A 17456-nucleotide genomic window follows, 5' to 3' on the forward strand; every position below is an offset into this window, starting at 1 on the left:
ATCTTTCTTTAGCAAAACATATATATTTTCAAATTTATAAATTGATTTAAATCAATATGCGTATGAAGTCTTGATAGAAATCTGACTTTCTGTACCGTAAAGTAAATGAAATTCAAAAATACTATATCGCGATACATCGCTATATCGCGATGCAAAACTGACGATATATCACGATATATAATTTCTAATATCGCCCAGTCCTACCCTTAACTACTAACTTCTATAATATTGCAGCATATATTCTGTTAAAGGATTACCAAAAATCAGCATTTTTTCATCATGCACAAGTAAAAATATAAACTCATACACTAGATTTTTAAACTAATTTATTATTCAATTAAAAACTAATTTATTTGTTTCCCTTGAAACTTAAATATTTTATTGACTATCTTACTAAATTTTCTGAATCATTTCGGCGATGTTATTTATTTCGTAATATTAAATAAAAATAAAGGTCGTATTATTAAGAAATTAAAACCATCTATCAACTCAATATAGTAGAGAAAAATTTATACTCTCTCTGCGCTATTTATAATGGATCTCAAATTCATTCTGAAGTAAACTCATGTCCTCCGGAGAAAAAAAAAACTTTTTAAAATCCAAGCATTAAATTTAGCGGTATTTTCCATCGCCAAAAATGCGCCAAGTTTCCTGACCTGTGACGTCAGAGCGACGCGAAGAACCCGTATATAGAGAGTAGTGACGCCTGACGTCAGTTGTCTTCAGTGCGGTATATGTAATGGAAAAATGGCCTCGCAGGAGAAAGACGATGAGCAGGTTAGTTTTTTTTAAAAAATAAACATTTTTTATAAATTTAGTGTGATTTGCAGAGTTTCGGCACTGATCAGAGCATGAAAAAAAAAAATTAAGTTTTCATTCTGTGCCGGAATGCATGCTTGCAATTTTTCCCGTGAGTTTTCTAAGTTCGTAAACCAATATTGGGCAGGGCATCCCCAGGGGTTCATGCAACCCCTCACGATTCTGACGGTGTGGAAAAATAAAATTTGTTTTGGTTTCGGTGTCTGTACCCAATTTTGGTTCACCTCGTCTAATACTAATCTGTTGCTGCTATTCGATTTAATAAATTATCTATAATAATTTTACTATGCCACGATTATTTAATCGGTTTTTTAAAATCGCGTTTTTTTTTCTTTTGGGGGAAATTAGTGGCATCTCCTGGTTATGTAACTTATTTATATAGTTTTTTAAATATTTATCATAGTTATTAAGAAATGTGGATTATTCAAAATTATTATGGCATTAGTTTAAATGGAATTCAATCCATAGAGTCTTAAGTGTCATTCACTCAATGGAGTTAACCGTTAAGCATCATATGAAATTTTGAATTCGTTCGTTTAATTGTTATTTAACACCTCAGTCTTTAGTCATCACGTTCATTTTTAGTTGTTTCAGAGTACTTCCTATTAAAAAATGAAATAATGTTTTATACTAAAACTATTATAATTTTATGAAGTACACATATCTAACGATTTTTGTTCATTTTAATTTAACTATAATTGATTGAAATTATTTAAATGAAAGTCACTTTGAAAATGTAAATAATTTATTCCAGTGAAATAATAAAGCAAAAAGTATGGATTTGTTTAAAAGTTTTGAAGATAGATTGAAGGATAATGTTAATTAAACTGAGTTTTTTTTTTCCTATTTCATGTTATATTTATCACCTTTCATAAATAATTTGATCTAATTAAAGTATAGAGCAAAAGTTTAATTGTGTGTTTATTACAGATTCTGTTATAGCTAAATATCTAATCTGGTCTATTAAAGCTAAATATATAATCAAGTCTATTGAAGCTAAGTTTTATCTTCAAAAATTTTTTTATAACTATAGATAATTTAATTGAAAAAATAAATAAACAGTTTAATTTTGTGCTGTTCTATTTAGAGATAAAATAATGTAGGATAGCTTGAGCGATAATGCGAATTAGAGAAAGAAATTTTTAAATATCAGACGTATTTTAGATATTATTTTTTTAAATTCAAGCTACAGCACTTTTTGCTTATCCTTAGACTAATTAATAACTTTGTTTTGAAGATTTATGACACTTTTAAATAGCAATTCACATGTTTGTTTAATTATTGTCTTATGCCATTTGTTTACATATAGTTTTTTCAAGTAATTAGTAACAAAAGAGGAAATTAATTACTGGGAAAAATTTTACTAGGAAATTATTTCTGTTCATTTTAATTGTAGTCTAAATTATTGATAAGATTTAAATACTTATTGTATATCTCAGTGTATAAGTCGACTCCTTATCTTTGACTACGAGAGAGTGGATGTCGAGTGTATAGGTTGACCACTTAAAAAACCAAGTATGAAAGTTTCTAAAATGAAAAAATAACTAAAATTATTAGGTCAACAAAATTTTCGAATTATCCAATGTAGTGTGGGATCTATGACAACACTGCTAACATTATTTTTTTCCAAAACACATGATGTTTTTAATTCTTAGCTTTGTGGTATGATTTAAATTTCATTGTGTTTTATTTTTTAAACACTCTTGAGTAAATTTATTTCACCTTTCTGATTCTTAAATTTTTTTTCTCTTGGCATAATTTAACATATTGTTTCTATAAAAAAAAAAAAAAAATTATTTCTAAAAAAATTTTGATGAGAGAAAAAAAATTTCTTGTATATAGCATAATAAAATAGTTTTCAAAAAAAGATAAATTGATGCAGAGTTAGTTATTCATATCTATCTTATTGTTTATAATGCATCAATATTTCCCAACTGATAGCATTTGCTTTATTTTATAGTCAGTGTACCTGTTTATCATCCTTTCTTAATATTCTTTACTATTATTATGATTTGATTTCTATTATTTTATCAAATTAAAGGCTTAAAAATAAGAGGGCATTCCTTTTTATAAAGTAATCCTGTACTATTACATTATTATTAAACATTTTATCAAAAAATATATTTAAAACAGTATGCAACTTAATCATTATGCCATTATTTTAATAATAAGTTAGTAATCTTTTATCTATGAATTTAATAAATAAATTATCTTTGCTTATATAATAAGCTTGATATGAAACAGTTTCCAGTTAAAATTTGCAATTAAAATATTAAATACAAGACTCTTATTAGGAATACTACACAACATTGCTTAACAATCTGTTCCGCAAAAAATATTTAAATAATATTATAGCAGACTGAAATTAAATGGGAATTAAAATGACTAAATTGTGGATTTAATTTCTATGGTAGCAAATGAAATCCAATAAGAAATTTGAATTTTATCCCAATTTGTGTCAAGAAATTAACTTACTTTACTAGTTTATTATGGGAAAAAGGTTTCATATTTTCATCGAAAACTATTTTTATTATTAAATTTCTAACTCAATTTACAATAAATAAAATTGCTATAAAATAGAGATTGGTTTAAATCTTGCTGTTCATCTTTCAAAGCATACTTTGTAATCTTCAGTTAGTCATTTTTTTTTTTTTTTTTGGTTTGCAAAAATCTGATATATGATAATTTATAAAAACATTTTAAACTCAAAATAATCATCATGGAGTCTGAATTCATAAACTGTGTATAAAAATCAAAATAGCTATTTTTTTATTGGTATTGTTTTTAAAAAAAATAGATTTTTTTCACATTTAATCTAGTTGTTATAATTTAAATTAACTATGATTTTTTTAAAACGAATAATTTAAACCATCTGAATTTTTGTTAAAAAAATTATTCAGTCTATAATATTTTTTTTACACTGAATCACTAATAAATATAATCTCAATGGTGTATATTTTTTAAATATCTGATTTCATTGATAGTGAAGGTTTTATACAAATAAATAATGAAAGGCTGAATTAAATTTCAAAATAGACTTTAAAAAAAAAAGAAAATTCTAGAGTGATAGAGACTAAAAGTAAATAAGAGTGGGAGGAAACTTAATTATAATTTACCATTAGCAGTATGTAAAACAATTTGCTGGTGATAAACATATTTCAACTGCATCCTAATTAGTTTTTTTTTTTATTATTTTAGTTTTTTTTTTTATACAAGTGCTTTTAAAACCTATGAACATCAATGATGAAGATAGACTTGTTTTACGTAGAGAAATTTAAAATAAATTTTTTTTTTTAAAGTAATATTTTCTGATCTGAATTAATTTCCTCGGTTTCGGATATCTAATTGATTAATTTCCCCCTTGTCTTTAATATTCATAAGAATATTGAGCTTGAACAAAAATAACTTTTTTTTATTCAATAATTAGTTTAATAATTAATTTTTTAGTTAAAAATATTAACTTTTTTATAATTATATTTTTTTAATAGCATTAACATAGCTGCCAACTCTACTAGATTTGGCTAGTTTCTTATGGTCTATTGGTTTAATAAATATTCTCCTGGTCTTTGAACATATTAAAAAACTCCCTAAAATTGTGTAAAATTTCCTTAAAAAATCCCTATTGAAAAATAATTTTTGCTTGCTTGACAATTTGAATAAGTATTACTAATGTATGATGAAGCAAACCTCATTTATAGAAATCAGTTTAAAACTCTTTTGTTCTAAATTTTCAATTTATTTAATTGTAAATTTTTAATATTAATAATCTTGAATTTAAAGAAATTATTAATATTTAATGAAAAAAAAATTATATTATAAAAAAAAAAAATTTAACATTTTTTTTTATTAAATTAGAAGATTTTTAGCCCTGGATTTGCCTAAATTGAATTTTCACATTGTAAAAATATTAATTTAGTTAACAAAGACATTTTTAATTATAACATACAGTTAATTCAATTTCATAATTACATTAGTTAAATATCCATGTTTTTTTTTTTTTTTTTAAATTTTGGAAGAGTTCGTCTATTTGTTTACTACAAATTTAAACAAAACTACAAATTCGTTTAACTCTGTTTATTTGATTAAAAATTGTATTTAAATAAATGTTTTTAGAAACATTAGAATTCCATGTAATTAGTTATTTATATTAAATTTAAAATAATTTATTTTTTATTGTGAAAAACAACAATTCAGATGTTTTCTTCTTTTTTAATACTTAAATTCAAAAAATTAAAATTTATGTAGTTATGATTACAAATTAAGATTAATTCCTCAGGGTAAATAATTTTTTATATATATATATACATACAGGGGTCTGTCCAGGCATTTTGGGAAAGGTCCGTTTTGGAAAATTGTGAAAAAAATTACTCGTGATGTGTGAATATAAAATAAACGTTAAGTTACATTCTTTCCACCAGGGTCCTGCTTTTGTGAATTTGTGCAAATAGGGTCCTGTTATTACAAAAAACTTTTTCGAGGAGTTTTTAAATTGTAAAGAGATACAAGATTATGCTCAACACTGTAAAATTATAATGAATAAAAAATAAATTTTGAAAAATAAACAGCAATTGCTGCTACTAAATTAGAAATGCAACATACAAATATGTGGTATTTACCCTATACTGCTGAACGCATATTCATTTCGGACGAATTAAGGAAGAAACGTCGGCCGAAGACAAAACTTAGTTCGTTTACATCTGTCTTTCTCTCCCCCCCCCCTCCCTGGGAAAGGGTTTATTCGATTAAAAAAACAATAATGAAGATAAACAAATTTGTGAAGGTTTCGATTATAAGATAAATTATTTTGTGAAGGGTCCGTTTTTATGAAAAGATATTTTGCGAAGGGTCCGTTAACGGACCCTTCCCAAAATATCTTTTCATAAAAACGGACCCTTCACAAAATATTTTAACTTAAAAACGGACCCTTCACAAAATATTTTAACTTAAAAACGGACCCTTCACAAAATATTTTAACTTAAAAACGGACCCTTCACAAAATGATTTTTCTCTTAATCGGACCCGTCACAAATTTGTTTATCTTCATTATTATTTAAATAATCGAATAAACCCTTTCCAGGGCAGAAAACAAGAAAGATGGATGTAAACGCATTAAGTTTTGTCTTCGGCAGACGATTCTTCCATTATTCGTCCGAAATTAATATTCTGCTTTCAGCAGTATAGGCTAAATACCAAATATTTGTATGTTGCATCTCTAATTTAAAAGCAGCAATTGTTGTTTATTTTTTAAAATTTATTTTTTTTAATTATAATTTTACAGTGTTGAGCATAATCTTGTATGTCTTTACAATTTAAAACCTCCTTGTAAAAAAAAATTTTTTTTGCAATAACGGACCCTATTTGCACAAATTCATAAAAGCGGACCCTGGTTGAAAGAATGTGAGTAATTTTTTCACAATTTCACGAAAAACGGACCTTTCACAAAATGTCTGGACAGACCCCTGATATATATATATACCAGAGAGAGAGAGAGTAGATACGTATATTTTACTTGAAATGATAGGCAAATTGAAAGTGTGTAATTCTCTTCATAACCTTGTTGAATAATAGATGCAAAATGGTTTTTCTTTTTCTTCTTCCATGACTAGGGGGCTAAGCCCCCTGTTTGCTGACCCTCACCGACCCCGATGATTGCTGCTCAATAATTGCTATTTCTTGGCATAAAACAGTTGAAATTATTCAACTAAAAATATATGTACATGAACACTTGTGTCTCCACTTCGCATATCCAAATATTCCTCTTATGATACTAGTATTAAGATCTATAAGTGAACGCAGATCATTTTTCCAAGTAATCATTTTTTTTAAATAACATTTAAATTTAAAAGTTTATTTTTATAACAAATTTGGTGAGTTTACAACTGTAATTTAAAATTTTTGCTTACCAAATGGACGGATGTATTTAAAATAAAATTTTTACCTTCATCACTTTGCGCACGAAACTGAAAGTGAAGTTCTAAACCATTTAACGAATCTCTTTAATCGTAATTCATAATAGTATATTAATGTAATTTGCGCCAAAAAATAATAATTAAAATATAACGTAGAATTACATTATTCTAATAGTAATAAAAACGATCCTTCTATGCTCTTAATTTAGAAATCAAAAAAACCATACTTTCCAGCCAATAAAAATGTATCGACAACAATGGAATACAGTTTTTCTGTAACAATTTAGTAACAATTAACGCCTTCTACAATTTACTCTTATCACGTTGCGTTACTTAAAAAATAGTTCGGTTGTAATAAGTTCTGCTTGTGTTAACCTTTTAATGTCCTCCAATGCTTCGACAGATGCCACATGATTAGTGTCATTCTTACTTAACAAAAAGAAAAGCAACCGAAAAGAAAATCATTTTGTTGATTGGAAAAATAAAGAAGAAAAAAAGCTATTAAAAAAACAATGATCGTAATTGTGAAGCTACTTATGAATCTGTCTCATATTTCTTGATCTAAGATGATATAAAGTGGTTCGAATTTTATTTCTTCCACGCGAAGTGTTTATAATAAGCGTGGGGAAGATCTATAAATATCTCTTGTCAATTGAACTCTAAAGAAAATAAAATCTTTTTAAAGTCAGAATCGTAAAAATCATCTTTCGTTCTTTCTTCTCAAAATATTTTATATATCTTTGGCCGTTATTAATCACATAATTATACAAATAAAGATTAACCTTTAAAATTCATCAGATTTAGGAAAGAAAAGAATTTTTTTTCAAAAGTAAACAAAATTTTGGTTTTGATATTTATGTTAATAAAATAATTTTTAAAAATATAATAGCAATCAGGGGTCTGTTTAGAAGAAATTTGGGTCCGTTAATAGACCCTTCACAAAATATCTTTCCATAAAACGGACCCTTCACAAAATATTTTAACTTAAAAACGGACCCTTCACAAAATGATTTTTCTTTTAATCGGACCCTTCACAAATTTGTTTATCTTCATTATTGTTTTGTTAACTGAATAAACCCTTCCCAGGGCAGAAAGCAAGAAAGATGGATGTAAACTAATTAAGTTTTGTCTTCGGCAGACGATTCCATTATTCGTCGGAAATGAATATTCTGCGTTCAGCAGTATAGGCTAAATACCAAATATTTGTATGTTGCATCTCTAATTTAAAAGCAGCAATTGCTGTTTATTTTTGAAAATATAATTTTTTTTTATTGTAATTTATTAGTGCTGAGCATAATCTTGTATCTATTTACAATTTAAAAACTCCTTGAAAAGGTTTTTTGCAATAACCGGACTCAATTTGCACAAATTCATAAAAGCAGGACCCTGATTGAAAGAATGTGAGTAATTTTTTCTCAATTTCGCAAAAACCAGACCTTTCACAAAATGTCTGAACAGACCCCTGACAATTACATTGGAAAATTTCCTCTTAACTTGCAGAAAAGATTTGTATCGTTATAAAATAAATTTTTCTATTAATTTCTTTTTTTTTCTTTTTTCTTCTTCTTCTTTTGCTTCTTGCAAGTGACAATTTTGTTTTATTCTACTTAAAAGTTAGGAATATTTTACTAAGTTGCACAGATTGTTTTGTTGACAAAAATTGTATTAAAAAAGATTGTGATTAGAGTTGTTTTACTCAATGTTACGAAAACAAAGGCCCTCCCCAAAAAGTCTGGAATACACAATCCTATACACAGAACCCCTCATTAGCATTAGATTTATTTATGAATTCCCATGATTTATTGCATGATGATATGAAATGGACTTTTATTTATTCTGTTATAGAATCTATTCCTGTGATAAATAATCCTTCTTAAGATTCTTTTCTTTTTGTATGGTAATAGTTCGTTGCCATGCATTTTGTTTGTATATTTCATTCCTGTATTCATCTCATACAAAGTTGATTATGTACACTTTTGGGCAATGATCTTGGCTGCCCATTGGTTTGTTCCTGTTCAGAATACCTTTATGGAGAAAAAAAAAATTTAAATTCTGCAATTCTTTTTTCTTCTTCATTTTTTATAATTTTTCAAAGTAAAATTTTTAAGGTAGCAGGTACTTAGTTATGAGGACTATGCCTTGGCGACTGCTTTTCACAATTGTCCCCACGGGGACATTTCCGTATTGTGATTTGCCACGCCAACTACAATCGCCAAGCCGCCAAATTGTTTTTGATCTTCAAAAATAAGAATTAGAGGTTTGCCCGGGGTGGCTAGGAGTCATATGGTCCCTTACTGAGATTTTTTTTATAGTTTTACCCGGGCCGCTGCCCGGAAGTTGCCAAGACTTGGCGATTATTGTACCACAGATCACGAGAACGGAAATCACCCCGTCACCACAATGATCATTGATACCTATATAACCGATGATAAGTAAAGTAAAGCATTCTCGCTACAGTCCGTTGTGGGCCAGGAGGTCATAGAGGTTAAGACTTCACAATTTCGTGACCAACGACGTGATTGTAGCGATGTGGTCGGTATTGCTTACAAACCGTCTTTACTTCTCAGACAAGCTAGTATCCATCAGTCGGCTAGGTTGGCTTTAATCCACCACTGGGGATCAAACCCCAGTTCTTCATTCAATTCAGTGAGTCAAATTTCAAAATTCTTTACCAAAGGCAAATTTTAACAATTTTTTATATTGATTTTTTCCAAAAAAAAGACTTCAAATCAAAGTACAAATTAACTATAAATGGAATTCTTTGATAAAATGAAAACTCAAATCAAGAGTCATTTTGCATTTTGGGAAATAGTTAATGAGCAACGAATAGGAGAGAGGTTAACTTCTTAGACTAGAGCAGTAGTAATATAAGGATAAACCTGAATCAACATTATGTTATTGTGAAGAGGAAGCATGTTTTCTGCAAAAAAGAGTTGGTTGATCTTGGTCATCTTGGCTAACGCTTAATTTGTTATATTGACTCAAACTGTAGTTCCATCGCGTGATACGACAACGACCGTTGGTTTTCTATATTTTACGGTGGTTTATCTCATGCTTACATAAACTTTCTTATTGCTTAGATCGCGATGGTCTTTTCTACATTTGCAATGGAGTATAATATTAATCTAGCTAAGTTATTGTATTTTTTCAGTTGGTTTGTTATAATAATTATTCAAAACACTACTGCATGGATGAAAATAGCATATTATTTATTTCTCTTTGGAGACTATTTAGGCTACTATTTTTAATGAAAATTATAGTGGAAGCCTTATAATTTTAATACTGCTATATATTGTCGAAAAATATCAAGATTTAAAATCATGTCGGGATATTTTTCAAAATAAATTTTAAAAAATCTTCAATCATGTAACGGAAATTTTCAGAATTTGGTGACATTTCTTCACTGTGATAAAATTATCAAAATCAAAGCCTTATTCTCAGTTTTTGAAAATTTTTATGTGCCTAGATAATGCAGCATTGGACCAGGGTTGGCAGGTTTTTGACATGTGACAGTTTTTGACAGTTTAAACCATGGTTTAAACCGTCACGTCAAAAACCTCACTGTCAAAAATGTCGAAAATGTCAAAAACCTATATTCATATGTGAAATTTAATTAATGCATACAATTTATATATATTTTAAAAGATAGTGTTTCTAAATATGTTCTAGAAAAATAAATTTAAAATTTTGAAGAAACACTTATATTTTGAATAGTAACCAAAATCTTGTACTTTTGAAAACTCACATCTTTTGTAATATTATATATTCATTTTCATGTGTTATTAAAACTCACATCTTTTGTAATATTATGTATTCATTTTCATGTGTTATTAAAAATCTGCAGTGATATTATTAAGAAATTTATTTATAACCAAATTTAGTGTATAGTATAGATTATACTAAAAATTAGACATTTTTAAAGATAAACATTAGCAGTTTTATACATTAGACATCTTCTTTTAAAGAAAAATCTTTTTAATATTCTTTTAAATCTTCTTAATGATCTTTTTAACATAAGACAATACAAATTTAAGTGCTTTCTGTTAAATACACAGAGTAGTTAGTGTCGATTTACAGTATATTCAGCCTATTCATTTACTGTGCTGAAAATTTAGTTTATCCAAATACTTGTGAATTTCATTTTGCTGAATACGATATAGTTTTGTTGAATATCTAAATATTCAGCTGCTGTTGAATAATTACTTCTTGCTTTCATGATATGCATTATTTGTATTCTTAATACAAGTGGAGAAAAAAAAATTAAGAGATAAAAATTGTTTTAAAATGATAAGTGTAATAATTATAAATAAATATAATAAACAATATGAGTTATATTTATCATTATTCATAAATATAACTACTTTTAAATTCAAATTAGCATACTGGATAATAAAGATATTCGGTTTAACATTAAAAAAAATTTTTATACACTTGTATCTTATATCAAGTTTGTAACTTGTAAGTTCCTTATAAATATTAGTTATATGTTCCTTATATGTCAGAAATGCATAGTAATAAACTTTTAATTTTCTTAAGTATCAAAAAGAAAAAAAAAAATTTTTTAAATATAAATATTTGAAAAATTTTTGTGCAAAATTTTTCTGCACATGCATTTGAATATAAATTTCTGAGAATTTAAATCTGTTATTTTACCTTAATTTTAATTAAAAAAATATTTTAAAACCTGCTGATTACCTGTAGTATAATTAAATTTCAATATAATGCTTGGCAACTGTTGGTAGTTTTGAAGTTTATATATTTTCTTGGCAAACTTCAGTTTTTGACATTTTTGACGGGTTTTTGACGGTTTAAACCAGTATTATACCCTTGTCATGTCAAAAACCTTTTTTTGACGTCAAAAACCCAACCCTGCATTGGACTAAGTTTGAAAATATTAAAAAATTAAATCACAAACGCTTTTCATTTTCATAAAACTATGCCTTTTCTCTATATTAACGTTTTGCGCTATTTTCAAAATAGGCATAGACAGTGCTAGTGCTGGCTTTAAATAGGCTAAACTTGACCTAACAGCCATGAGTAATTGTTGCAAACTTGCAACAGTTATGAAAATAGCATATTATTCGTAAAATATCATAATTTCCGAAAAACAGCCTTAAACAAAATATTTCTTCGGTTAATTATTGAGAAAATCACAGTTTTTTTTTTTTTTGCCTTAAATTATATAATTAATTAAATGAATTCCAATGAGCAACTGCACCATTTTTGGGCTTGATGAAACTATGCATTATTCCACCATTCTATTACTCAAAAAGAATATAAACTGTATTTTTCTGATGATTCTAAATAGATAGTTTCAATGATATTTAACAATGTTTTATCCTCATAGTGAAACATGTCTTTCCTTATCACGCAATGAAAAATAACTCCTTGAAACACTTATTTCTTTTACTAAATGTACTTTCTCCAGTTCCAAACCTGTCGCAATCGTTTCAAATGGAGATTAAATTATTTTCACAATCGATTATACATAAATTAAAGTCTAGCAAAGACTTTTTTCTTATCACATAAAAAAAATGCAAGTCTGACATCATTTTTCAAAAGTTAATTGTAAAAAAAAAAAGAAAAGTATTTTAGTTCAAAATGTGATTCGACGTTTTAATAATGTTTGGTTTATAGTGGTTAAAAAAACATTAATATAAATTAAATATACATTAAATGTTGATGAGCATAAAAAAAATGTCAACGCTCATTTCTTAGAATTTTCATGTCCGAGATGTACGACGAATCAAGGCCAAATTTTTAGTTTCCGTCACTCTGACTAAGATGTAAACAAGGAAATGAGTCATTAAAAAAATTTTTTTATCACTAACCTGTAAATAAAAAAGCAAAGAAAAAAATGTACAATTGAATGTGAAGAAGTGTTGAAAAAGAATAATAGTCAACAATATCAAACATTCAAGTTTTTTAACATCTGTTCGACTCCCCAACAGAAGCCCTCGTTGTAAACCATTATTTTTCATTTCGCTCTGCTGCTTTTACTGCATTGCATGTAAAAAAGTCTTTATAGTAGTAAAAGTTCAAGCCCTAACCCTAAAAGTTATTCGTCATAACCCATCCGAATGATATTTGAATTTTTTTAAAACGTTTATGACATCGAACATTAACATTTTTGAAATGACATTTTAAAATTCTCAAAGGCAGAGAATGCGTTTCTTGTTTTTTAATAGATCCCATCTATGACCAAGAATACGACTTGAGTTACACACGTCACGGCCCGTTTATAGGGCTGACCCATTCATACATCCATTGAACCACGGATTGTAATTTTGACTTGAACCAGATAACGATCAATACCCAATTCAGTACCAGAGGTATTGATTTGTTATGGGAACATGAAGAACTTTGTGACCTGACAGATTTAACGTGCACCAGTCACCATATACTACACGGGGATCGAACTCACGACTTCTTGAACATTGGGCCCAATCTCCTTCCAAACAGTCTGCCAGCAAAAACTATAATGTAAATTAGCAGAATGGCATCAATGGGTTTGTAATAAATTACATCGTTTTAAAATAATAACATATGAATTTTAATAAAAATCGTACCAAAAATCAAATAAAGAATAAAATGAAGGAAGGACATTTTGTGAAAGGTCCGGTTTTTGTAAAATTGTGAAAAAATTACTCGTATTTTGTAAATATAAAATAAGCGTTAAGTCACATTCTTTCAACCAGGGTCCTGCTTTTATGAATTTGTGCAAATAGGGTCCGCTATTAAAAAAACTTTTTCAATGTAAATAGATACAAGATTATGCTCAGCACTGTAAAATTATAATAAGAAAATTAAATTTTCAAAAATAAACAGCAATTGCTACTTCAAAATTAGAGATGCAACATATAAATATAGTATTTAGCCTATACTGCTGAACTAAGAATATTCATTTCGGATGAATAAAGGAAAAAGCGTCTGCCAAAGACAGAACTAATTCGTTTACATCCATCTTTCTGTTTTCGCCCCTGGGAAGGGTTTATTCGATTAACCAAACAATAATGAAGATAAACAAATTTGTGTGATCAAAAGAAAAATCATTTTGTGAAAGGCCCGTTTTTAAGTTAAAATATTTTGTGAAGGGTCCGATAACGGACCCAAATTTTTTCTAAATAGACCCCTAACAATGATACATTTATTTTCATTAATTATGCATTTGTATGTATTACTATGAAATAATTTTTAGCGCAGTTATATCGTTTCCTATGTACTGTTATATTTAGTTTTAATGATATCCCTATTGTAATTAATAATAAACCTAATTTAAAGATATTTTTCAACAAAAAAAAATCGGATTTTTAAATTTTTTTTTAAATAAAATAAATAAATAATGAGCTATATAAGCAATATTAATGAAAGACGAAATTTCCTTTATGTTAAAAAAAAAAAACTTGGAAACTGAAATAATCAAAATAATAAGGATAATAATTACTGGAAAATTTGAATGCTTAATATAATTTTCAAAATGATGCCAGGGGTCTGTTTAGAAGAAATTTGGGTCCGTTAACGGACCCTTCACAAAATATCTTTTCATAAAAACGGACCCTTTACAAAATATTTTAACATAAAAACGGACCCTTCACAAAATAATTTATCTTTTAATAGGGGGGGAGAGGAAGAAAGACAAACGCAAACGAACTAAGTTTTGTTTTCGGCGGAAGCTCCTTCCTTTATTCGTCCGAAATTAATATTCTGTGTTCAGCAGTATAGGCTAAATACCAAATATTTGTACGTTGCATCTCTAAAATAGTAGCAGCAATTGCTGCTTCTATTTGAAAATTTAATTTCTTAAATTATAATTTTACAGTGTTGAGCATAATCCTATGTCTTTACAATTTAAAAACTCCGTAAAGTTTTTTTGCAATAACGGACCCTATTTGCACAAATTCACAAAAGCGGACCCTGGTGGAAAGAATGTGACTTAGCGTTTATTTTATATTCACAAATTACGAGTAATCCTTTGACAATTTTACGAAAACGGACCTTTCACAAAATTTCTGGACAGACCCCTGGATGCTTAATGATAAGGAATGCTTAATACACTGCTGGACAATTGCTAAGGACGGATCACAAATTGCAATGTAGCATAACATTAAGCGAGACATGAGACCTAGTAGGATAAAGTATAGTTGCCACACTGTTCAGACATTAGAATAAAGAACATTCATTGTTCTGGAAAGTACAAAAGCTATGAAACATCTGAAAGGAAAAAAATGTTCATTTGATGCTGCGTACGGAATAATGGAACAATGCATTTAAATGTCAGCAGGCAACTTGAAGAAAGGTGTCAGTACGGGATATGTCCACCGTGGAGTGTGATGCAACATTCTACAGGTCGTATCATACTTCGCACAACATTATCCAGCAGCTGTTGAGGCAATTTATCCCATTCCTCTGTCAGTGCACGGATGAGGGTGTTCTTGTTTGTCGGAGGATAGTTTCAACCAGCAAATTGCCTCCCCAAAGCATCTCAAACATTTTCAATGTGGTTTAGATCTAGAGAACGTGATGACCATACGAGGCGTTGAATACCCTCACTGTCTAAACAATTCTGAACAGCGAGTGTTCGATGACATGTTGCGTTGTCGCCCATAAAAACAAATTTATCACCGACAGCACCACGGAAAAGACGAACATGAGGAAGTAGAACTTCATCAAAGTATCGTTGGCCCGTCATAGTCCCATTCGCAACCACATGTAGGCGCGTGCGGCCATTGATCATGATGCTGGCCCACACCATGACCCTGCATGTCGGATATCGGTCCCTTTCCTGAATATTTTCTGGACGATAACCAGTACCACTCTCGCGCCTGATCAGTTGGCGTCTACAATCCGATGACAGACTGAACCTACTCTCATCTGGGAAGAGTACGCATGCCCAGTCCTGTTCAGTTCAATTGTGATGCTCACGACACCATTGCAAACGTGCAGTACGGTGCTGTCTGGTCAATGGGACGCACACAACAGGTCTGCGGGTGTATAGTCCTCCTCCCCTCAAACGTCTGGCAACAGTTTTTCGGGAGATCTGCTTTCCTGTGGTAGCAAGAAACTGATTTGCCACCTGCTGAGCTGTGGTGCGCCTGTTCCTTTTTACTGATAGGACGATGTATCTGTCTTCAGCAGGCGTCTTACTTCTAACACGACCTCCCCCTTGCCGCTTACTACACATTCCAGTAGTTTTAAAAGATATCCACAGCCGTTAAACAACACCGTCAGCGATGTCGGACTCCCTGGCAACGTCTCTTATTTTTCTCCCTTCTTCGATCTTTCCAATAATTCGACCACGCTTAAAATCATCTAAGTAATATCGGGAAGACATGCCGAAAATTTCAAGTTCGTCAACTAAATCTTTCCTGTAAAAATTTGACTTGAAACAGCAACTCTCCACAACGCGTCAAAACCTTTAAAGTTCTTATCAGCGCTATCACGTGATGAACAAACGTGGACAAAAAAATTTACATACGCATACCCCTTCTTACTATATCCCGCACTTATTCTAATTTTCCACATTTTGCTTCCCTTCATTTTGTGGTTGCTATGGATGATAGTGTTATCCGTCCTTAGCAATTGTCCAGCAGTGTATAATGTCCGCTTTTATCATTTTCATTAAATGAATCAAAAACATTCAACCTGTTTTAAAAAAAAAAACATACCATATATGCTGTTAAATTCGTAATGAAATCAGCTAAAATAAGACGTTTTATCTGCATTTAAGAAAAACTTGGGAATAATGTCACGCTAAATTAACGCTAGCATATTTCATCCATGCTCGCGTAAATGCTAATAACATCATCTCTTTTTTTTTTTTATAATTTACAGTTAATGTCTTGGTCTATAGGTTTACCTCAACCAGTAGATATTTTTAAAACCAACATGTTTTAAATTCTTTTCAACATTTAAGGATTTGAAATGAAATCCTGCTCGACAGTGACTCTCCGAAAATACTGTCAGATTCGTCAACAGCCACAATCGATACTATTAATCAATATTACCCTACGATCGTCCAAAGAATCATTATTGTATCTCGTCACTGTTTCCTCGTATCACGTGTCTGCTCCTTCGTCATTCATTTCATTTGTAGATATAAAACCAGCTAATTTATAACCTAATTTTTTTTTATATTCATTATTGCCTTTTGTGCTAAAAATGTTTACAATTTCGCGGCAAATAATATTGCTGTTTTTATTTTATTTTTGAATATTTGTATATCCTGTTGCGATATCTTTAATTGTCAGGGGTCTGTTTAGAAGAAATTTGGGTCCGTTAACGGACTCTTCACAAAATATCTTTTCATAAAAGCGGACCCTTCACAAAATATTTTAACTTAAAAACGGACCCTTCACAAAATATTTTTACTTAAAAACGGACCCTTCACAAAATGATTTTTCTGTTAATCGGACCCTTCACAAATTTTTTTATCTTCATTATTATTTTGTTAATCGAATAACCAGGGCAGAAAACAAGAAAGATGGATGTTAACGAATTAAGTTTTGTCTTCGGCAGACGATTCTTCCATTATTCGTCCGAAATTAATATTCTGTGTTCAGCAGTGTAGGTTAAATACCAAATATTTGTATGTTGCATCTCTAATTTAAAAGCAGCAATTATTGTTTATTTTTTAAAATTTAATTTTTTTAATTATAATTTTACAGTGTTGAGCATAATCTTGTATGTCTTTAAAATTTAAAAACTCTGAAAAAGTTTTTTTTTGCAATA

General features: G+C 29.1%; 1 protein-coding gene across 2 annotated transcripts in view; it reads left to right on the forward strand.

Annotated features, from left to right (window-relative positions):
- The first annotated feature begins 658 nt into the window (after positions 1-658).
- Positions 659-17456, forward strand: part of LOC107456568 (sodium/potassium-transporting ATPase subunit alpha-B) — a 94034-nt gene continuing 77236 nt past the window's right edge. For both annotated transcript variants that reach the window (XM_043050242.3, XM_043050241.3), the window contains exon 1: positions 659-777. In XM_043050242.3, the coding sequence (XP_042906176.1) occupies positions 748-777 (30 nt within the window). In that variant the 5' untranslated portion in view covers positions 659-747. The remainder of the gene's footprint in view (positions 778-17456) is intronic.

Source organism: Parasteatoda tepidariorum, chromosome 8 (genome assembly GCF_982258835.1).
Source record: "Parasteatoda tepidariorum strain Cologne lab strain chromosome 8, Ptep-v5.0, whole genome shotgun sequence".
Lineage (NCBI taxonomy): Eukaryota > Metazoa > Arthropoda > Arachnida > Araneae > Theridiidae > Parasteatoda > Parasteatoda tepidariorum.